At 37.3% G+C, this 21,026-nt stretch overlaps 1 protein-coding gene across 1 annotated transcript; it reads right to left on the bottom strand.

Moving 5' to 3' along the window:
- Nucleotides 1-18,706: 18,706 nt before the first annotated feature.
- Nucleotides 18,707-20,726, bottom strand: LOC120296204 (putative cyclin-D7-1). The gene is made up of 6 exons (XM_039317904.1): nucleotides 20,338-20,726; nucleotides 20,139-20,225; nucleotides 19,684-19,785; nucleotides 19,376-19,580; nucleotides 19,019-19,155; nucleotides 18,707-18,931 (listed from the first exon to the last, which is right to left on the bottom strand). The coding sequence occupies exons 1-6, from the start codon at nucleotides 20,608-20,610 to the stop codon at nucleotides 18,707-18,709; spliced, it is 1,029 nt and encodes a 342-aa protein (XP_039173838.1). The 5' UTR covers nucleotides 20,611-20,726.
- Between the last annotated feature and the right edge of the window lie 300 nt (nucleotides 20,727-21,026).

The raw sequence follows: 21,026 nt of genomic DNA, 5'->3' as shown, positions 1-21,026 counted from the left end.
CAACCACATGCATCAGCATATTAAAAGCATTTCCTACTAACTATCCCATGACTCATTGCACCTTCTCACTCCATACACAGACCATGCTCCGATACCACTTAAACGGGGATGTCACGCCCCGAACCTCGAGCGCGCCAACATCCCACCATGGTTATGTAAATGTGACATTTCCAAGTAGTGTCGCCGACCCCATTCATTTATTATTGCACAAGCGGAACGTATTATAAAACCCCTGACAATGAAATACAGGATAGAAAAGCAGGAAGCAAATTCACAACCAATCACTTACGTAAACCAACGGAGTTACAAACGAAGGCCTACAGCCAAAAGTCTACAAAAGACCGGCTCTTAAAAATGAACTGTCCTACAACCTACAAGTCAAACACGTTCTCCAATCCTCATGACTTCACCTCTGCAACTCCTCAAGGTCAACCAAAGCTATCTAGCCGCTCCGTCCAACAGGGACCTGAAATTGTAATCCCCCAATCGGGATGAGACAATGTATCAACAAGTTCAACCCCCTAAACTCCTATTAGAAAGAAAATACGCCAAAGGGTGGCTTAGTCACACAACATAGAGGACTTACCTCGCCTCGGTTCCTTCCTGCAGGTTAGCACAGTTCATATCACTCAATCATATGCAGTAATAAGAACTTAAACAACTGGAACGCATTCACTTTCATATAACCAACAACTGTGGGGGTCCTGATTATAAGACTAAATCGTCATAACACGTCCCATTCCATGCCACACAATTCTGTCCCATAATCCGGCACATCAACAACACTCAACATGCATTCCAATTGTTATTCACAGCCACACAAGGGCATAGACTATTCGCAGTTCAGCTATCTACTGGCATATAGTCAGGCATCGCCTCCCCACCTTGGAGCACAGCTTCGTCAGTACGTCGACGGCTTTCCCGAAAGAGCATGGGCCTAGAATCAACTGCGACCCGCAACCACCACATGGGCATCCCATATAGGGGCAAATCCGGCTCAACAGCCCAGGACGATCTCCTCTTAATTATCACACAACAATTCATATTCAGCCTGGGACACTTTGCATTTCACTCAATGCTTCCACTTAAAATAATTATCCCGGCCATTTTTCTTCATATTAAAAATAGTCCAGAAATTAACCACGTGTGTGGGGGCACGTTAATTTCGATCCAGAAAACCAATATCTCACTTTTTCAAACCCCATTATTTAATATAATATTGAAAATCCAATTTTTGCATCAAAACTTGACACTTGAGTTTTTATGAATAAAATCCCTATTTATCACAATCAACACTCAATTTGCCACATCCATTCATCAAATTTAAATTCTAAATGCATAGCAGCGATCAGTTCAAAATTCTAAGAAAATAAGGTCCCGAAATAATTTTCGGAATTTATTAAATAATTAAATTTATTCCGAAAATTAATTAAATAATAATATCTATATTTTTCACGATCCACACTCAATTTATAATATCCAATCATCAATTTCAAAATCTAACTACACAAAGAATGATAAAGCGCAAAATTTTGAGAATTTAGGATCCCGACAAAATTTTCGGAATTTTATAAATAATTAAATTTATTCCGAAAATAATTAAATAATAATATTTTAATAATTTCGAATAATAATATATTATTAAATTATTTAATAAAATAATTTAATAATAATATTTTAATAATTTCGAATAATAATATATTATTAAATTATTTAATAAAATAATTAAATAATAATATTTTAATAATTTCGAATAATAATATATTATTTAATTATTTAATAATTTCGAAATATTTAAATAAATCAAAAGTAAATTCCTTTATGTCAAATCACCATTATACTAATATAAACATCATTTTAACCTTAACTAAACATACTTTAAATTAAACCAACATCTTAATCTAATTCACAATTAAATAAACTAAACTAACCACCTAAACTTACTTAACTTAAACTAAGCATACTTAGGGCATCATTAACCCTCTAATCAAGATTTAGTAAGTTAAACTCACTCAAATGACGAGCTGAGCGGACCAAAATGACGGGGACGCCGAGGGGAACAACTTTCTTCAAAGCGGGCCAAGCGTTCGGGGTCGGGAAGCCGGCCAAAAAGGCCCAAAATCGGGTTGAGATACCCACTAAAACCAGCTACTATTTGAGGCCGACGGAGGGCTGCACGGCGGCAGTTCGGGCGCGAAACCGGCGGGGATGGGCGACAGCAGCTTCGGCGATGGTTGACAACGACGAACAGTGGCGATGGAGGCTCTGGCAGACGGTGGCGATGGAGGCTCCGGTCGGACGGCGACAAGCAGCAAACGAAGGTTGGAAACTCGGGCTACGGACGACCGAACGGCGGGCTAGCCGGCGAGGCGAGCGCGGGCGATGTGTGCGGTCGAACGGCGGTGACAATGGCACCGGCGGCGACGAGCGGGCAGGCGAGGGGTGGCCGGTCAGGCGTGTGTCGCGCAAGGGGGTTCGAACGGCTGGTTTCTTCAGCTTTTTCCTCTCCTCTCTCTCTCTCTTCCCAAGCTTGAAGATGATGGAGATAAGGGGGAAGTGACATCCCACCTTTTTGGGATTAAATCTCCACCCTCCATGTGTCACCACCTTAGCCAATCTTGCCCCACCTCATGACATCACTTGTGATGTCATAATCCACTAACTTCAACCTCCCACAACCTTATTCCAATAGGTTCAATTTCATTTTCCGCTGGGGCATGAAATCTTGTACAACAATTCCTTCAATTCCAATCAATTCTCTTCCAATTGTGTCCAATTAAAGCCCATAAATTAATCCAATGTTCCTAATAAGATTTGTGACACATCGAGACTTCTAATTTCAGAATTCGATCTCAATTTCACGATTAATTTCACTTTGGCACGATACTAGCGCGTCTTGATCTACCAGGCAGGTTTTAGATATTTTCATGCATTTGACATGTGATTGATTAATTCAAGCCATAATGTACATCTTTGACATATTGACGACTTTCAGTTGTTGGGGTAATCTCAAGGTTTCAAATACGGACACAGGGTACAAACGTCGGTCCAATGCCGATCGACCAGAATTGTGTGATCTGGTGGAATCACCCACACTTGATCACATACCTCCGTCGAGTTGACCTATCTCCGGTCTCTAATCGATTTTTAATTGTGCCATAATGAGCCTTGCAAATTAGCTCAATCGAAAGGTTGCTTCCTGGTCAAATTCTCGAGTCTGATGCATTAGAATCTCTTAACGACTTCACCCAATAGAGTATTTTTCACATGAGTGGCCGACTCAAGGAAAAGAACTATATGCGTGCCAACGAAATGCCCGTCTCAATTTATTGAAAATAGAATTGGAAAATCGGATGTCACAGCAATGCTTTCATATTTTTAAACCGATCCTCAGTAACAGAAATTTCTCGTGGTGTTGTGAATGGTGTCCTAATCTCTCGCATGAATAATAATAGTGAGGCGGTCTTTCATACTTGAAATCCATCCACAACTCCTATTATTGAAAATCAACCTTGGAATCAGGGGGCCAAGATGTCAAGCAAGACCCTCACCTTTCCTATTTTATAAGATGTATATCCTCTAGATTCAATCTTAACATCAGAGACATTACCTATTTCCCCAGCCACTTTTGCTATAATCTTATTCGAGATTCATTCTTTCGGCAAGCCATATATATATATGCACCAAAACTCATAGGTATTAAAATTGTAACAAGCAAGAGGTGTCGAGCTCTCACAATTTCAACAAGAGTTGATGATTCGCAAATGACCAAGGGCCCTCTTCAAGAACCTTATCTCTCTATTTCCGACCAAAATCAAAATTCAAAAATGCCAGGGGCTACCGAAATATCCCCACATTTTCCATTTTCCAAACCCTACGTATTGTATTTTGAAATACTTGAAAGTTTACCTTTGGGTTTTAATGAAGTTAGCCGATTAAGGATAATTTGCATTCTTCTATTTTCTCTGTAGTTATCTCCTCATCCACAACTGTTATCTTCCTCTTCAGCCACAGCCTTCCTAGTCTATTACAAAGAGTAGCAAGATGAATTTCCGAATCTTTTGACTCCTCCATAAAGTGGGCTTATGATGTATATGTTGATCATGTGCAGTTTAAGGGTAATAGAAGAGGGAATGGGTAATTTGAGCGAGCTTGGTAGTCTCAAGTATATGGCCAAGGGATGAAGATGGGAATGGTTTAGGGTTTAAGATAGAGAGAGGGTAAAGGGTTTAAGGTGGGAAAATGATCTATGGGTTACTACCAAGTGTATCAGCCATAGTCTCAAAGGATGAAAAGTAGAAGCTAAAAGGGTTGTTGGAGATAGGTGGAGGAATGATTCAGGTTTTTTGAATTTCAGGAGCTACCAAATGGTAGAGAAAGCTCTCCAATGAGAGAGAATTCTCAAGTTTCTATGTGGTGTTGCATGGCAAGTAGTTTGCTCAAAAGGGAAGGATGAGTAGGATTGTCTAATTTGAACATATAGAACAAAGTTTTGATAGGTCGCATGCTGTGGAACCTCATTAATCATATCCATCCTCTTCCCTTTAGAGCATTTGGGTTCACAACACAAAATGCAGAGGTACCTTAATTTTGTAGCTCGACATTAGGGGTATCATGACTTGGAGTTGACAATGTCTCCTCAAATTATGACATGCTCTTATCTTAGTTTTATCTACTCAAGGTACTATTTGTTAGGGAAATCCCTTATGATGTTTTGAAGATGACAAAATAAATCAAAGGCTACTAACATGTTTAATGGTTAAGTAATAGACCATGCAGATAATAGAACATGTAAATGATATTGTCAAAGTCTGAAGACGGCCAAAAGACTGAACGGAACACATGTCTAAAGTATATTATGAAGATTTCCATAATTCTGTGTTAAAGTCTGAAGACTGCTAGACTTTAGTGTCAAAGTCTATTCTACATCAGAAGTCTGTCAACTCCGACTAATTCCGGCATCGAACGTGCATGATGAACCGTAAGACGAGACTCTATCTTTGAAGCTGAACTGGGTACAGACCTTAAAGCTAAATCTGTTCAGAAACATAATATGTTCAGACTCAGATTGTAAAGTCTATCGCACTCAGACTCAGATTGTAAAGTCTATTGCTATCAGACTTTATATCCAGATTCGACAGAACGTAACTCAAGCCCAATCATATAACGGCTAATGATCTGGTTTGGATTCCACATCAAAATTGATTTCATTGACTCAAACTAATTGATTGACAATTGGATCTTGAAGACAAGATCTTTCTATACGAAGAAGCTTTACTTATGGAAACCAAGATTTCGTTTGTATGGGCGATCGGAATCAATTTGGGATTCTACCTTTGTCACTCAACGGCTACCGAATCTTCTAGATACAGAGCTGTCCAATGGGTATATTGGAAGACGATCCTCAAGATACTGTCCAACGGGTAGTTTGGAAGTGGAGGAGTATTTAAGGAGATGAAGGACCGATGAGCAAGAAAGAGACGGAGCGTAGAATTTATAATTCCAAAGTCTAAGCAACCTTCGATCATATACTTGTCTCTTGTGAGCTTAAACGTTTGTGATCGTGAGAGAAATACCAAAAGAGTGACTTAGTGAGATAGTGTGATCTACTACTAAGTGTTTGCACTCAAAGTTTTAATCTCTTGTTGATTGCATAGTGGAATCCAGCCAAGAAGGCTGTTAGCATGGGAGAGTGGACGTAGGCTTGGATTAAGCCGAACCACTATAAACCTTGTGTTCTTATTCTCTTCCTTAACTCCTTTGTTTTACTCGAAATTTATTTTATTCCGCATATATTTGCCAAGGTTTAGTTTAAACACCTATTCACCCCCCTCTAGGTGTTCATACTAGCACTTTCACTATTGCTATGAGATATATATATATATATATATATATATATATATATATATATATAATATAAAACAAGCTTAGACATGGAGGTCTGGTTGTGGAGTGGTACAATCTAATTTAGAGATGTGGTCTTAGCAAACACAATTTTGTTGGCTGGCTAGTTTGCATAGATGGACTATTGACAACAGAGATCGTAGCACGATAGGTGACATCAATTGATATGCAATGTAACTTCTATAGGGTTGATATAGAAGACAAAGCTCATATATTCTTCCAGTGTGAATGGATAGGTAGCATTTCTGTGGTATCCTTGCATAACATAGGATTAGGCATTCTTTAGGAGATGGAATGAGCAACTTCAATGGATGATTTGGGCAAGATAAATGATTGGATGACAGTTTTTAATTTGTTGTGAAAATAACAATCTACTCTAAATCACAAAACATCAAATAATAAATAATAAATTGTATTCTCACTGTAACCCAAAAACTATTATGCTAGCAAAATCCATTAGAGCAACAAGGGGCAAAGATTTGGCAACGAAAGTCCTCAAGATATCTTTCCTAGCAACTATATATGGCATTTGGATGGAGCATAACCATAGACCTTTTCAAAATAAGTAATTGACATCCATATTATTTTGGCCAAGGTGTGTAAAAATGTAAGAGGTAGAGCTTCACTTTACTAAAGAACTAAATATTCCCATACAAATGTTGTATTGGCTATACTATGTGGAGACTTCCTATCTCCATCGTTTTGATTTATTAGCTATATTAGTAATGCCAAAGGATACCCCTAAGCTATTGTACTTCATTTGCTCTAAATTACTTACATTTTCAACCAAAAAAAAAAGAAAAGACGCTAGGCTCTTTTCGCCAAGCAGAGGTGAATATTATTTCTATTGTGGGCTTCAAATTCCAACTACAATGGCTAGGACTAGATGGAATAGCGAGAAAATATTCCATGGATGCGCTAGGTATAAAGAAGACTTCATTAGTGGATATGTCATATGGATTGATGCAAAATTTTTAGTTCAAGCAAGAGAGATGATCTTCAGTAAATTCCGATTGAGTTTAACAGATTGCTAGGCAGGCACAAATAACCCTCTTGCGAGACAACGCTTGTGCTCCGCACGGGATTAGCCTTATGGACTGCAACTTGATTATCTATTTATTATTCATTGAATTTTTAAGCTAGAGTCCTCATTAACCTAGCCGATTAGGAGCCAACTAAAATGCAAGATTTCACCTTACTCCTCCTAATAAGAGATCTTAGTTTGGGAACTTGTTATGCTAGTTTTCCGACTACCTTTCTCTAGTAATAAAACGTTGTTTCATTCGATCTTTTCCAATTTTTTATTTGTAAACATGTAATCCTATATTTTACACATAAGAACTCAAATAATAAATTAACCTATAATAGAAATAAATAAAAGATGGGAAAGAAAATAACCGGAGCCATATCTTGCAAAATTGTAAACCTCTTTATATAGCCTCAAGACAAAACTCCACCAGTTGTGCATAAAAACAAACACGCAATGTCTAATAAATGCAACTTCCTCCATCTATTCGATGATTCTAATTATCTAAAGCAGAATGATGAAAATCTTATAGTGATATTACAATGTTTAAGACTTTTTATTTGTTCAAGCTCAATTCAGAAGCCTTTAAATCCATGAGATGCGTTACAAGTGCAAAGGAAGGATGCTTTCTTTGTATGTATTTGACAATCAAGGATATTATTAACGAGAGGAAAATCAAAGGTTGCTTTCTTTGTATGTATTTGACAATAAGAGATTATTATTTACCAATTTGTCCCTTCATGAAATATCCTTGTAAAGTTCTCTCATTTGCTTAGTGTAGACGGTGAAAGGGGTAAAATGAAAAGATTCTTCTTCCCCACACGCATATGCGCGTAGGGTTGACGTTGTTGTTGAGTACATCATCTGATCTCCATCTTTGGAATTAGAGAAGATATGTTCAAATTACACGAATTGCATGTAAACCATTCTACGTCAAAGCCACTTATAGAAGCTATTTTGCTGAAAAGTGTGGACGACCTACCTTTTGAAGTATGGTTCGATGTTCGACCTAAAGAAGTTTGGTTCGATGTCTGACCAAATGAAAACGAAGTATGGTTCGATGGGTGAATCGACAAAGCTTGTAAAAGGTCCTTTGTCGATGCATGAACAAAATGTAAATGATGAGATAATTAAAAGCACCAATATTGGAGACCATCGTATTTAGCCATATAAGGGGAAATTGTTTAATTAGTTTTAAAGATGTTGTACGGATGCCGATTTAGTCATTGAGTATTAAATTTTTCCGCGATGTTTTAATTTTGTCATTCTAGTTATTTTTTTAAAAAAGAAAAAAGAAAATCGTTAATGTGGCTATGCCAACGATGATTGAATTGTCACTTTAGCAATTTTCAACTTAGTGAAGACCACATTTACCTTCAAGGTGTAGATCAAGTGTCTTGGGAAGTTCATGTGCTTATCAGAGAGTGCAACCACTTGTTTATCAAAGTAAAGGTCTCAGTTGGTTCATTGTGTGATAGTTCATAATAAGGTTGCGCTTTAGGTTGTAAACTAAAAAGCACCCATACTCTTCGGGAGCTTTCATGTTGTCTAACACGTATTCAACACTTTCCAACAGATAATTAATAGATGTCGGAAAATCCAATACCTAGTCAACTTTCCCAATACTCTCCAACATGTGAGTGAGGAATTTTGACATGCAAGTTTAGCATCCCGACTAGTGATTTTTATATGTATGGAGTCAATTTTAAAAATTTTCAATAAATATGTATAAATATATAAGAAAATAAAAATAATAATAAATGGAAAAGAAGAAAATCTCATTTTTTTCTTTGGACTCTTACTTCCTATAACACACAAATCATCTCCAACTTCGTTTTTTTCTCTCTCTCCCGACACACTCTAACATGTGAGTTTAGAATGTGGATGCCCATTTTTTCTCCAAGCTTTATGGACTATTGGAGTGGAGTTGAATCTATCAAATTGAAACAATGAATGATATTAACAAATGGTTAATTGATATTTTTAATGAAAATTCATTCTATGCTATTTTTTATTTTTTTTATTTGTGAATTTGAATTGAATTAATTTGACTAAAATAATTATAACAATGATAATTTATTATGCATATATAAAATTATACATTTAACATACAATGTATAGATGTGTCATATCATGTTGTGTAGCGTATCGTGTATCGATGCTACTTAAATTGTAAAGACCCAACCAAAATATCATTTCGCTTAGTTAGGTTCCAATCGAACCCAACCTTTTAAGATTTATTATGCTCAGAAACCCACATGATACACTTATCAATTTCTTCAATGTTAATGAAATGGTACTTCTTGCCAATAAAAAGAAAAGCATATTCATCATCCATATTTTTAATTGAATTCCGAGCAATTAACCCTACAAACAAATAGAATATTGATCTATCGAAACTTACTTTATGGCCTGCGGATTGACCTCCATATAAACCTAAAGATAGTTATGAGAGTAGAGTAACTGTAAGTTAAGCAAATAGATAATAAGTATATCTAGCAGCATGGTGAATTCAAAGAGAAAAAAATAAAATGTGAAAGCAAATATCAAGATAAGCACCCATTATTCATTGCCAATGTTGAAATTGGAAAGCAGAATCTCCAGGCATGTAATGGCCACGACTTTACAATACAATGTCAAAAGAGAGAAATTTTGAATTTGATTACCAAAAACAGAGGGTAACACTTTTTGTCTTCCGCATCTAATTTTGGAGCTTGGATTGTGTTGAACTGATGTAATCTTTTGTTCACTGTGATCTAGCATACTTGGTTTTTTATTTTTATTTTTTTGGTATATCGAATTAAATCTATCCTAATTAATGACTAGTGATCTTTAACCCCGAGTATGACTTTAAATAATTGCCGACAACATAGGAAAAATCTAAAAATAATGGAATTGATTAGGAGGAGAAATTAATGTATGGGAAACAAATGTATCAATCTATTTGCTTTCATGAATACAAGAACAATTATTTTCAGTATAATGTAAAGGTGAATAAGCCTCAGAGGACCGAATCCTCTCTTGTCCTAATTGAATCGAGCATCGGGAAAATTCCCGACGATGTTTCAAGATCCTTCCGACTATCGAAAACCCATCCTCAAGGACTTGGCAGAGCGGGCGGTCTCTCGCCACAAATCGACGTCGTCCAATGCTCTCCTCTTCTTTGGATACAGGGAGGGCAAGTGCAGCACCAGTAGGTTGCTACTTGCTCTAGCTGAGCTCGAACGAGTCAACGTGGAGCTGCCGACGAAGAGGTGGGTGACATCGGCAAGCGGCTTTCGCGCCATTCCCCTGTCGACAATGGGCTTCTTGAGACACGGCCCGACGTCCACCTGCTTCGAGTCGATCTGGCTGGCAGAAAGGGGAGGGACGTTCTCTTTGTTGTCGTGGTGGGCACGAAGAGGGACGGCCTCCATTTCGGGTTGTCTGTGACAAATGAAGGTGAGAGAGAGAGAGAGAGAGAGAGAGGCAAATGAGTGTGGGCTTGAAGGTTGAAGAGAGGGAGTGAGTATTTGTAATGTTGGGTGCGGGTTCAAATTGTGGAGGGCGTTTTTCCTTTTGGGTGGAAGGTTAAATTTTTGGTTTTGGAAGAAGGGAGGGAGATGGAGAGTTGAATTTCATGGCTCGGTTTGGTTCTTATTTCCAGTCTTTTTTGCTTCTGACAGAGAGAGGGAGGGAGGGAGGGAGGGAGAGAGAGAGTGTTCAAACTTTTTGGGCAGGTTTAGGAGGAAAAGAGAGGGAGAGAAGGACTTTTTAGATTTGGGCGGGAGTGGAAGGAGCCAAGAAAATGAATGGATTAAAAAGGGAGGTACTCCAGCTTACCCTCTCTCTCTCTCTCTCTCTCTATATAGTCAAAAATTTTGGCTCCATCCAGGGAGGCATCCAGTAGGAACGCACGTGGACAGAGCCACGTCAGCGGACCTTGAATTTACTATTGGACAAACCAAATTTCGTTATTTTGGAAATCAACCCATTTTTATGGTTTGGATTAAAATATGCAAAAAAAAATTCAACGAAATATAAAAGGTTATGTTTTTTTGTTACAAAAACGTTACTTCGTTGGTTCGTTGTCCTGTCGTTTAATCATATTGAATACCATTGTTCAAAATTTTATGGTAGCAAAAGTAATATGTTTTTAAGAAGAGGTTTCCAAACCGGTTCAATTCATAAGTGGGCAATTTCAACCTTGGGATTGAAAACTAAATCGATCCAAAGTCACATTTAGATTTTCAGAACCATGAATTAAATCATTTCTCTCTAAAACCAACTTAAAATCATACCAATTGGGGCAATTTCAGCCAATTCTCAAATTGAACCAAATCCGATGCTCACGTAGATTCTTTCTTATCCGATTCAAAGAAGGTAAAACTACTAATTCTCAGTTAAACATTGTTTCATTGGTCACTTCCTTTTCTCAAACACTACCCACTTGTCGTGTCAATAGCCCATGCCCATACCTATCTTAGAGAATCTTGTCGATGATGATTATATTTTCTATTTTTTGTTCGTTCAGTCATTCATCCTTTTAAGCAATACAAGCGGTTTTTTTGTTTTAAAATAATATAATAAATTTCAAGGCAATGATTTCCCGCGAAACAATGCAACCCAAATTTATTATCCTATTCAAGTTAAACTATTGTCTGCCACCACCAAGGTTGCGTTACCATCATCTTTAAGATAGACTATAAAACTCTTTAGATATAATGAGGTAAATATATTACTTACTACATTAGTCACATTTTGATCATATAAGTCCTAATTTAGGTATTTCTATAAGGACATCAATCTTCTGTCCTATATATCTACATATATAAGAAGATAGATTTCTTATTGCGCATATATGTGCCTTTGTATATAAACAAATTCTGACCATCAAGTACAGAAACAGTTTGATGAAGCGTCAAAATGCGCTTGTAAACCACATCCATCTAACATACAAGTCAACATTGTGCCTTAGGTTCAAGGATTTTACATATGACTGAAAGCATGAATGATTAATCATTGACCCCACTAAGAGCTTCCCTATTGCCAATTGTTCTATGCATATCATGTTCAATAAACTTGTCCTAGACAAGCACTTATGCTTTAGCTTGGTATCACAATACTTAAGGACTTGTGATTCATAATCCCCTAAAGTATCCAAAATTCAATGGTGAAGCTTGAGATCACACCGGTTTCAATAGGATCATCAATATCCTCTTAATGATCCATTGACCGGGAACTATTTAAAAATTCAGTTTAATAGTAAACTTGTCACACATGTTCTTAACACCTTATGAATAGGTTCGGTCACAACTAATCTTATAAAATCATTCATATAATTTAGACTGAATGAATAACTCTTCACCATTAATGACTTGTTTGTAAGATAATGTTATGACCTATTTAATTATTTTGTTATGCTTCCATTTGTGAATAAATTAATTTAATACAACACGTGTAGCACATAACATACCCAGCGCGTCACACCTTTGGTCATTTCAGAAAAATTTGGCCAAATTACCATGATTTTGAAATTGAGTTAATTTGGCTTATAACTAGGTTTGAATAGGGTTAATTGGAACTTTTATGAAAGACCGATCGGGGCCTTAAATTGGCACTCACGAATTGGCAGACCCATTTCAAACTTGAGCTGTCCAAATTGACTTGAAATTTTGATGTGTTCCAAACCTCGTAATAGATCTTAAGAAGGAAATTATTCTTAAAAATGGCTAAAATTTAATGAATTTTGAAATTTGCCAATCAAGGGGCAAAATTCTTGGTTTGGCCGAAACTCAACTCTCGAACATTTTTTTTTTTTTTTTTTTGCAAAAATTAAGAATAGGAAGTATAATTAAGCTTATAAAGAATTGGATTGAGGAATTTTCAAAATTTTCAAAATTTCAAAAATATTGACTAAAAAGTCAACGCAAAAGTCAACATCAAATTTTTGAGAAAATTGATACCTAAGTTTAGACAGAATGTAATGAAGATTCAAATATTTTTTTTAAAAAAATTGAAATACTCTTTTTAGCCAAGAAATGGACGCCATCACAATCAGGATGCCTAATGTAGAGTTTTTTTTTTTCTTTCTTTTTTTGGTTAATACCTTTGTTGGACTTGTCGGCTAAGATCTGGTGTTAAGAGCTGGTTGTATTGGGTTTGGGCGGGTCATAATTAGGTTCAACTCAATTTCACTCATTTAACTCACATTAACCAATTTATTTTCTATACGATTCAAACGATTCATACCCCATCCAACTCAAAACAATCCAAAGCTACCCACTTAACTCACTTTTTTTTTTTTTTTTTAATTTTTACTCTCTCCTTCTCTCAAAACCTCCTTCAACATACCCACCAAGGTTGCCACCATCTCCTCCTCCCCAAACCCCAATCCCAATCTCTCCTCTTTGGCTCCCCCTCACCTCAGGCTCTCTTGCCATAGGCAGCGCCAGCTAAAATCGGGCTCTCTCCAATGCTCCACTCCTCCTTCCTGGTGAATCGCTATGCCAAATTCGCATCCTCCTCTGACGCAGCTGAGCTCCTGCTCTTCCCCCTCCCCCTCGTTCTCTTTCCGAACACAATCCTCCCCCTCTGGATCTTCGAGTTCCATTACTGGATGACGCTATGCACCCTCCTCTAGGCCAACCTCGGCTTCAGCGTCGTGTGCGCCAATTCTATCTCAGGCACAACGGACGTCGAAGAGGTCGTCAAGCACAAGCACCTCGCTGATGATCGGTTCTTCCTCATCTACAAGGGGCAGGACGGTTCCGAGTTACTTGCATCATCCGCACAAAGCCCTATCTAGTCAAGTGAGTTGATTGGCTCGAGGATAGGTCTTCTAGTGATGCAAGCAACGATCTGGAGAAGATGATAGCAACTGGCGAGAAGGAAAGTGCAAGGAGGGAGGGAGAAGAGAGTTTGAGCCCTAGAGGATTGGAAATAGGTTCTAAACCGAACCCCTCTAGACCCATTTATATAATACTTTAAATTTTAAAACCTATTAAGGGTAGACTCTTTATATTGGAAGTGACCTATATATGATTCACATCAAAATAAAATTGAATTATACATGGGTTTAAGACTAATTTTGAATGCTGTTGATATCTAAATTTTAGCGACCTGATCATTCATTTATTTCATAGAAAATTATGGATTATACTATCCATAATTGAAATTTCCAATATATTATCCTATCCTATCCATAATATCGACTAGCCTTTTAAATTAGGGACTATTCCCTAATTTCACATTGTGCCATAGTCGTCAATCCGATCTCACGCCCAAGATACGACTCGTGATTGCACGAAAAATTGCCAATCCGATCTCATGTTTGAGATATAATTTGAGATTTATTAAAAAATTGTTCAATCCAATCCCATGTCGGATATACGATTCATCAATTTATTTTTAAAATTAAGTGGACATGGATGATATCTTGCCTAATTTGTTGCTGTGTTGTTTTTTATGCCTTTGTTCAAATTGCTTTTGCTTCCATAAAAGAAAACCCAAATAAATATATTTGAGTTGAATTAGGTTCATGCTAAAATATTGCTTGTTTTAGGATAGTTTGTATATTTAGATTAGGAATTTTATTTATTCCGAATTTTTGAAATAAAAAGTACCAAAAACATTAATTTAGGATGTTAGATTTTCTTTTCATTAATTTAAATTGCATGTTTAATTATGGGGCAATTTTAATTTCGAATTTATAAAAAGAAAACAAAAAAAAAAATCATGTGTGTGTCATCTAAAATTAGGTCATCCCTTGCACGTCATCTAGTCATTGCATGTTTAGGATCATTTGAGTGCGTGACATATAAGGATGGCAGTATTTAATATTTTCCTATTATTAGATCATGTTAAATAATTAATGACATGTGACATATAGTTTGCATAATAGGTTGCATGTTACATGCCATTTTAGCTAGGCATTTTTGTATATTATTGTATTGCATTGCACATAGATTATGTTTTATTTAAGTAAGTGAAAATCCAAAAAAAAAAAAAAAAGTGATTGTGTGTTAATTAAAAATCATATCTAGGTTGTTAATGTGATTTTCTAACTAATATTATAGATACTTTCGTTGTTGTGAGGTAAGTATTTCCTTCCTGTGCTCGTAATTTATTTATTGTTTTGCTTTATTGAGTGTTAAATAATAGTTGCGTATCCGCTTGATCACCTCACATGTTAGGAGTAATTTAAAATCAATGCAAGCTGTCTGCAAAGTATTTTTTTTTTTTTTGAAATAGAAGAGAAAATGTACCAAAACGGCATTAGAGAAATCTAGCGTAATCAAATTTCCGAACTCATTTAATCTCTGGCTCGTAGAAGTGAAATAATACTGTCATTGCTTTACTTGGGTTTCTAATTAACCTACCAAAACCCTAGGGCTATGCTTGGTCGTTCAGATTTTTAATCGGGATAGGATTAGATAGGATATGATATGAAATCCTATGATTTTTTTATATCATATCTATTATTTGGTGAATCGCAGTATTAAAATTGGATATATTCACATCATATCATGTATATATATATATATATATATATATATATATATATATATATATATGGCATATCATTATAAATGAACCTAAATGTTCATAAACCGAGATGGTGAAAATCTCTTGTAATACTATTCCTTAATTTATTTTTATTTTATTTTTGCTCTTTTTTATATTATTTTCTTTATTATTTCTTTTTTCCCCTTTCATCATTATTTAATAAAATTTTATCAAATAGTAAACTATACTAACATACCTAAAATAGAAAAATACCTAAAATATAAAATAAATATAAATATTTAATTATAGATTGAATGTTTATATAAGATAGAATTAAAGTTGAATATATAAATTAAAATAAATATATATATATATATATATATTTTTTTTTTTTTTTAATTTTTAGGACGCGTTTGTGCCAGTTCATTCAGGAAATGACTTTCCGATCGAAATGATTATTTTTTATAATGTTCTCGGGATCGATTCCGAGTAAAAGAACGCGTTTGGTAACCGTCCAAATTTTCGATTCTATAATAGAATTGTGTTTGGTACCATGCTCATTAATTATGTTCCAAATTAATTTCTTTTAATTTTTAAATAAATTTTTTACTTTTTTTCATTTTTTTTCTTTTCTTTTTTCCTTTTTCTCCTATTCTTCTTCTTCTTCTTCTTCTTCTTCTTGTGGGCCACCGGATCGGCGACCGGCCGATGAGGGCCGGCGACTTCACCGGAGCGTCGTCGGCCCTCGGCGAGGGTGGCCCTCATTGGCCGAGCCTCACCGAGGCTAGGCGAGGCTTGCCTAGCCATCGGTGGGGCTAGGTGAGGCTCGCCTAGCCATTGGCGGGGCTAGGCGAGGCTCGCCCGGCCACCGGCGAGGCTAGGCATCGCGAGGTTTGCCCAACCTCACTAGTGGCCGGGCGAGCCTCGCCGGGGCTAGGCGGGCCTCGTCCGCCCCGACGAGGCCCGCCGGCCACCGGCGAGGCTCGGCCTCGCCAGATCCGGGGGAGGCCGAGCCTCGCCGGTGGCCGGACTTGCCGGACCGGCGACGGCGCGCGGCGGGCGGCGCGGTAGACGGTGGTCGCGAGATGGCCAAATGGAAGAAGAAGAAGAGTTGGTTTTTGATTCTCGAATTTGTTCTCGGAATAAGAATCGACTTTTTTTTTATTCTTGATTTCATTCCCAATCTATTTCCGAGAACAAATTTGTTCCCAATAACAAAAATTTTACCAAATGCGATTCTCGGCCCAAACCGATTATGGGAACAAAAAATCATAATTTGGCCCTATTTGGATGGTTACCAAATATGGCCTTAATTTCTTAAATCAAAATTCAAATATTATTTATATTGAAATATAATTTCAATTTTGTTAATTTAATAAGTTTGTTATTCGAGAAAAATAACTTTCCTATTATGGATATTAGAAATCCTATCCACTTTTATCCCACCTCCCCCATGGGATAATTTTATCCTGTCTATATCCCATTTATATCTAACTTTATCTTGTCCTGAGTGAGCACCAAATGTAGGATATGATAAATCATATTCTATCTCGAATTTTATCTTGACTACCAAACGCAGCCTAAGTGGTTCGCCCAAGGTAATCAAGTCCTCGAATTGGTGCGTGCTTGAGAGAGTTCAAGCTAAGTTTAAACTTAGTAATCCATCAGCCAACCTTTAGTGGCTAACCCAAGGTAAGGTCACAAACATATTATGCTAATGCTATGTACGGTTTAAAAGGGAAAATGACATAAATCATCCTGAATATTTGCGCAATATGCAATTTTGTCTCCAGACTTTTGATTTGTCCAATGTAATCCATGAACTATTGATAAGTATTCAATGTAGTTCTTTAATTTGCTTAAACATCAAATCATGATATTATTTGATGATGTGGATTATTATGCGCTAAGTTGGACTTTTAACAATGATGAGTCAACATATCCATCTTTTTATTTATCCACTTTAGGCATTACTATGTCTATTATCATTTGATGACATGGATTAGTTATATCTTGATTTGAGATGAATATTTACTTGGATAATTCATGTGTAACTTTTTTGGTTGTCTACCGTTCAAACTTAATGGATAAGAAGTCATATCAGTAGATTATGTTAACTTGAATTAACATAATGACAATATTGTATTTTTTTATATTGTTTAGGGACTGGATTTGATGTTTACTAATTATTTGGAGATCATATTGAATAAATTAAAAATCCAGCGACGATATTGCGTATTAGACTCAAGTTTCATGAACTATTTATATAATTTTCTGGTTTAAAAGGTTACTTGATTTAATCGGTAACAACTCACAACTGACTATTGAAGAATCAAAATCAAAAGCAACTGCTTTAAGTTGGAGACTTTCGAATACCAAATAGTGACTTCAGTGTAACGATAGCTTGATCCCACCAATGATGACCTAAGTTCGAATAATAAGTGCACTTACTTAAGAAATCAATTCTGTGTGAACCAAACAATTTAGTCGACGTCTCATTGATTTGATTTTTTATTTCCCTTCCATGTTCCGGTGAATCAAGTAGGCTCCACATGTAGTGGGCAACACACAAAATTCTTGCAACGTAGCTATCTTCTTTTTGGCCAACAAAAGAGTAATTCATTCATGAAGCAGATTCAACATTACATCAAGGTAGCTTATTATAAAGATTAGCCTCAAGCAACTTACGTAGAGGAGGTGGGGGATAAGAATCCCAGACTAGGTTGCTGACCTCCCTTGTACAGAAAGTAGCCACCCAATTTGCACATTAATTAGCTTTTATACTAACTAAAGACAAGGTAATACTATGGAGATCTTTCTTCGCTAGCTTTCCAGCTTCCTTCCGTTAGTCCTGCAGTTGTAATTTTGTGAATTGTGGCAGCATCATTTCAACACAAACTTTCCAGCCTCCACCTACTTAGTTTAACTACACCCGTGCCATGCGTTTCTCACTGGCGGTCTTGGTAGACCAATGGCCGAAATTTGAGAATGTTAAGCATGAATTACCAACGGATAATCAACCGGCAAAGCGGTCATTGACGAGTGGATGGACATTTCCAATAGCCCCAAAACATACAACAGATGTCAATACCCATACTAACGAGCGCCAAGATGGATAAATTGATGTCTAATTTTGTTAACGTTGACTTGTTACCAAAAAATCTGATGGAATGAAGTAGTTCAGTTTGTCTTCCATGGATTGGCAATTTGTAGCAACCCAAGGTTATTGCGTATAATTCTATGTTCACTTCTTGTTCTAACTAGAAGTTGTTCAACTGATGCTTCTCCTTAGTCTCTTTGTCTTCTTCGATTTGGCGATGCCAATGCATGACCTTGCTTGCACCATGAAAAAGAGAGATCAACGTGGTCGTCATTAACATCAATCCGCTCTGCCAATAGAACAGTGACCGGACTTGAAGGGCAGTAGCTGAAACTCCCGCAAGTAATTGCTCTGAAGCATTCACTGGCTATCTGAACTTCCATAAGCTTCTGGCATTTCATCAAATCCATCTCCTGATATTGGATTAACAATGTCATCAACTAAACAATATCTTCATTCAAATAAGTACACGAAAGTTTTGAGTCTCATGTGATCCTTACCCTTTGATCTTGACCGATGATTTGGCGGATGTAGTTAGTGAGACACACGGTCGATGACAATGTAAATACACTGTCAAATCCACATTGAAAAGCCGATGCAGCAATAACACTTGGCCTAAAGTCCACAAAGTTGATATCTGAAACAATTCGGTAAGTCTTTCAGGTGGCTTCAAATTCTACGCGTTGCTTATGAGGGGTTCGAAAGTTCATGTTATTCTCAGATTATTTTGGATAATAGCTGATTAATTATACATTGGGGTACTTAAGGTGAACATAATGTACTTGCGAAGTGTGATTTTTCCTTTTACTGTTTTGGCCATCAAGGTACTGTGAATTTAAAAAGATCAGATGCTATACCCAGAAGCGAATGGAGGAGCAAGTCATTGACTTTTGTAATGAACTGCTCTTGAAGATGAGATGTCAAGAAGTCACTGTTACACGTCAGCAGTTCCACGTAGGAATATGCAGTGATGGGACCCAGACGCCATCCTAACATCTGGAGCAGCATCAACTCCATCCGTTGGATGGTGCTTGACTGGAAAGAATGGTCCAGATCCTCCATCTTCACGATGCATTAGCAATTGGTAAACAGCTCAAAGTAGAAGGAAACCCTCAAAACAACCAGATTAACGGGCATATACCAATGGGATGATAATAATCGTCACCTGAATTTCATGTAACGAAAGTGTGCTAAGGGTCTCGTTAAACTTTGATGCGACCGATAAGCATGCGATGGACACTAATTCCACAATCCAGTGTTTCCATTCCTGGAAATTCAACACACGGGAGTAATGAAGAAATGAAGATATTGATGGATTAGGTGTACATCCGATCTGTTTGAGACCTTGGAACAACATAAAGGTTTCGGTGGCTTTAGTCTCGTTTCTTCATTGAAAAACTAACAATCTATGCAATAAATGACACGATAAAGTAACTTTGTTCGAGCATATGAGATATCTAACACTAATATGGGTTCTATACACTTACAAAACTTTGTGTAATGCAGGGTTGATAAATATGGGAATGGAACTATGTCCTATATGAGATAATAGTCGTCCCTTGGGAAAAACTGAAGTCGTCATACCCGACTGCAAGAAAAGATCATAAAAACACCTCCTACCTGGCACTTACAAATGGAGACGAATCGATCAAAGTAGTTCGCAGCCAGAAACATCGTACCATAAGACAGCTTCAATCTACTTCGACACTGAGAAGACAAAAATGAAAAGAAAGAGAAGGTTAAGTACTTATCAAGAACAACAAGACAATAAACTTGTTTCCCAAGTAAACGGTGGTCTATACACTCGCAACTCATCAACCTTAATGAGCCATTGCATGACCCTGGTCCTAGCAAAGACCAAACCTTTCGCTTCCAGACACTCCACATAACCAGACTCGGGCATGTAACCCCTCTCCTTCTCCAAGCAAATGGCAAGCTCCTCATCACAGTCTTGCTGGGTCATACCGAACCAGGAACCACCACGACAGACGTGCTCTGAATCGCCCGAGTTCTCAAACGCTTCGCGCGCGTGATGATCCGAAACCGAGTAAGGGCTCACGACCCATTTCTCATCGCAGAGCAAGCTCTCCATATCAAACTACTCGAACACACACAGAGCTGAACAGCACTCCTCTGCTCTCTACGTACTTGATCGAAAAGGAAAGGTTTTGTCCTCAAGAAACTGTACAGCAAGCCAACTTATAGGAATGACAGTTCGTGGACATGGTTGCTACAAGAAGAAAGAGGGAGAGAGAGAGAGAGAGAGAGAGAGAGTTATAAAAACGCCACGTTCGACATGAACTGCGGTAAATGCGAAGAGGCCCGATCGAGATATTTCTTTCGAGGGAGGGGAGGGGGTTGGGGGAGGCCTTAATTTTTGACCGCAGTAGAACCAACTGCGTGAGAGCACGAGGAACGATGGGCACGATGATGACGATGGGGTATGGGAAAATTCCTAGCAGGCTTCACGTACTACGTGAGCCCAATGCACTATAACCCCTGATTCCG

The sequence above is a fragment of the Eucalyptus grandis genome, chromosome 1, assembly GCF_016545825.1.
Source record: "Eucalyptus grandis isolate ANBG69807.140 chromosome 1, ASM1654582v1, whole genome shotgun sequence".
NCBI classification, from domain to species: domain Eukaryota; kingdom Viridiplantae; phylum Streptophyta; class Magnoliopsida; order Myrtales; family Myrtaceae; genus Eucalyptus; species Eucalyptus grandis.
Note: the sequence above shows the minus strand (reverse complement) of the source record. Positions and strands in the feature narration are given on the sequence as shown.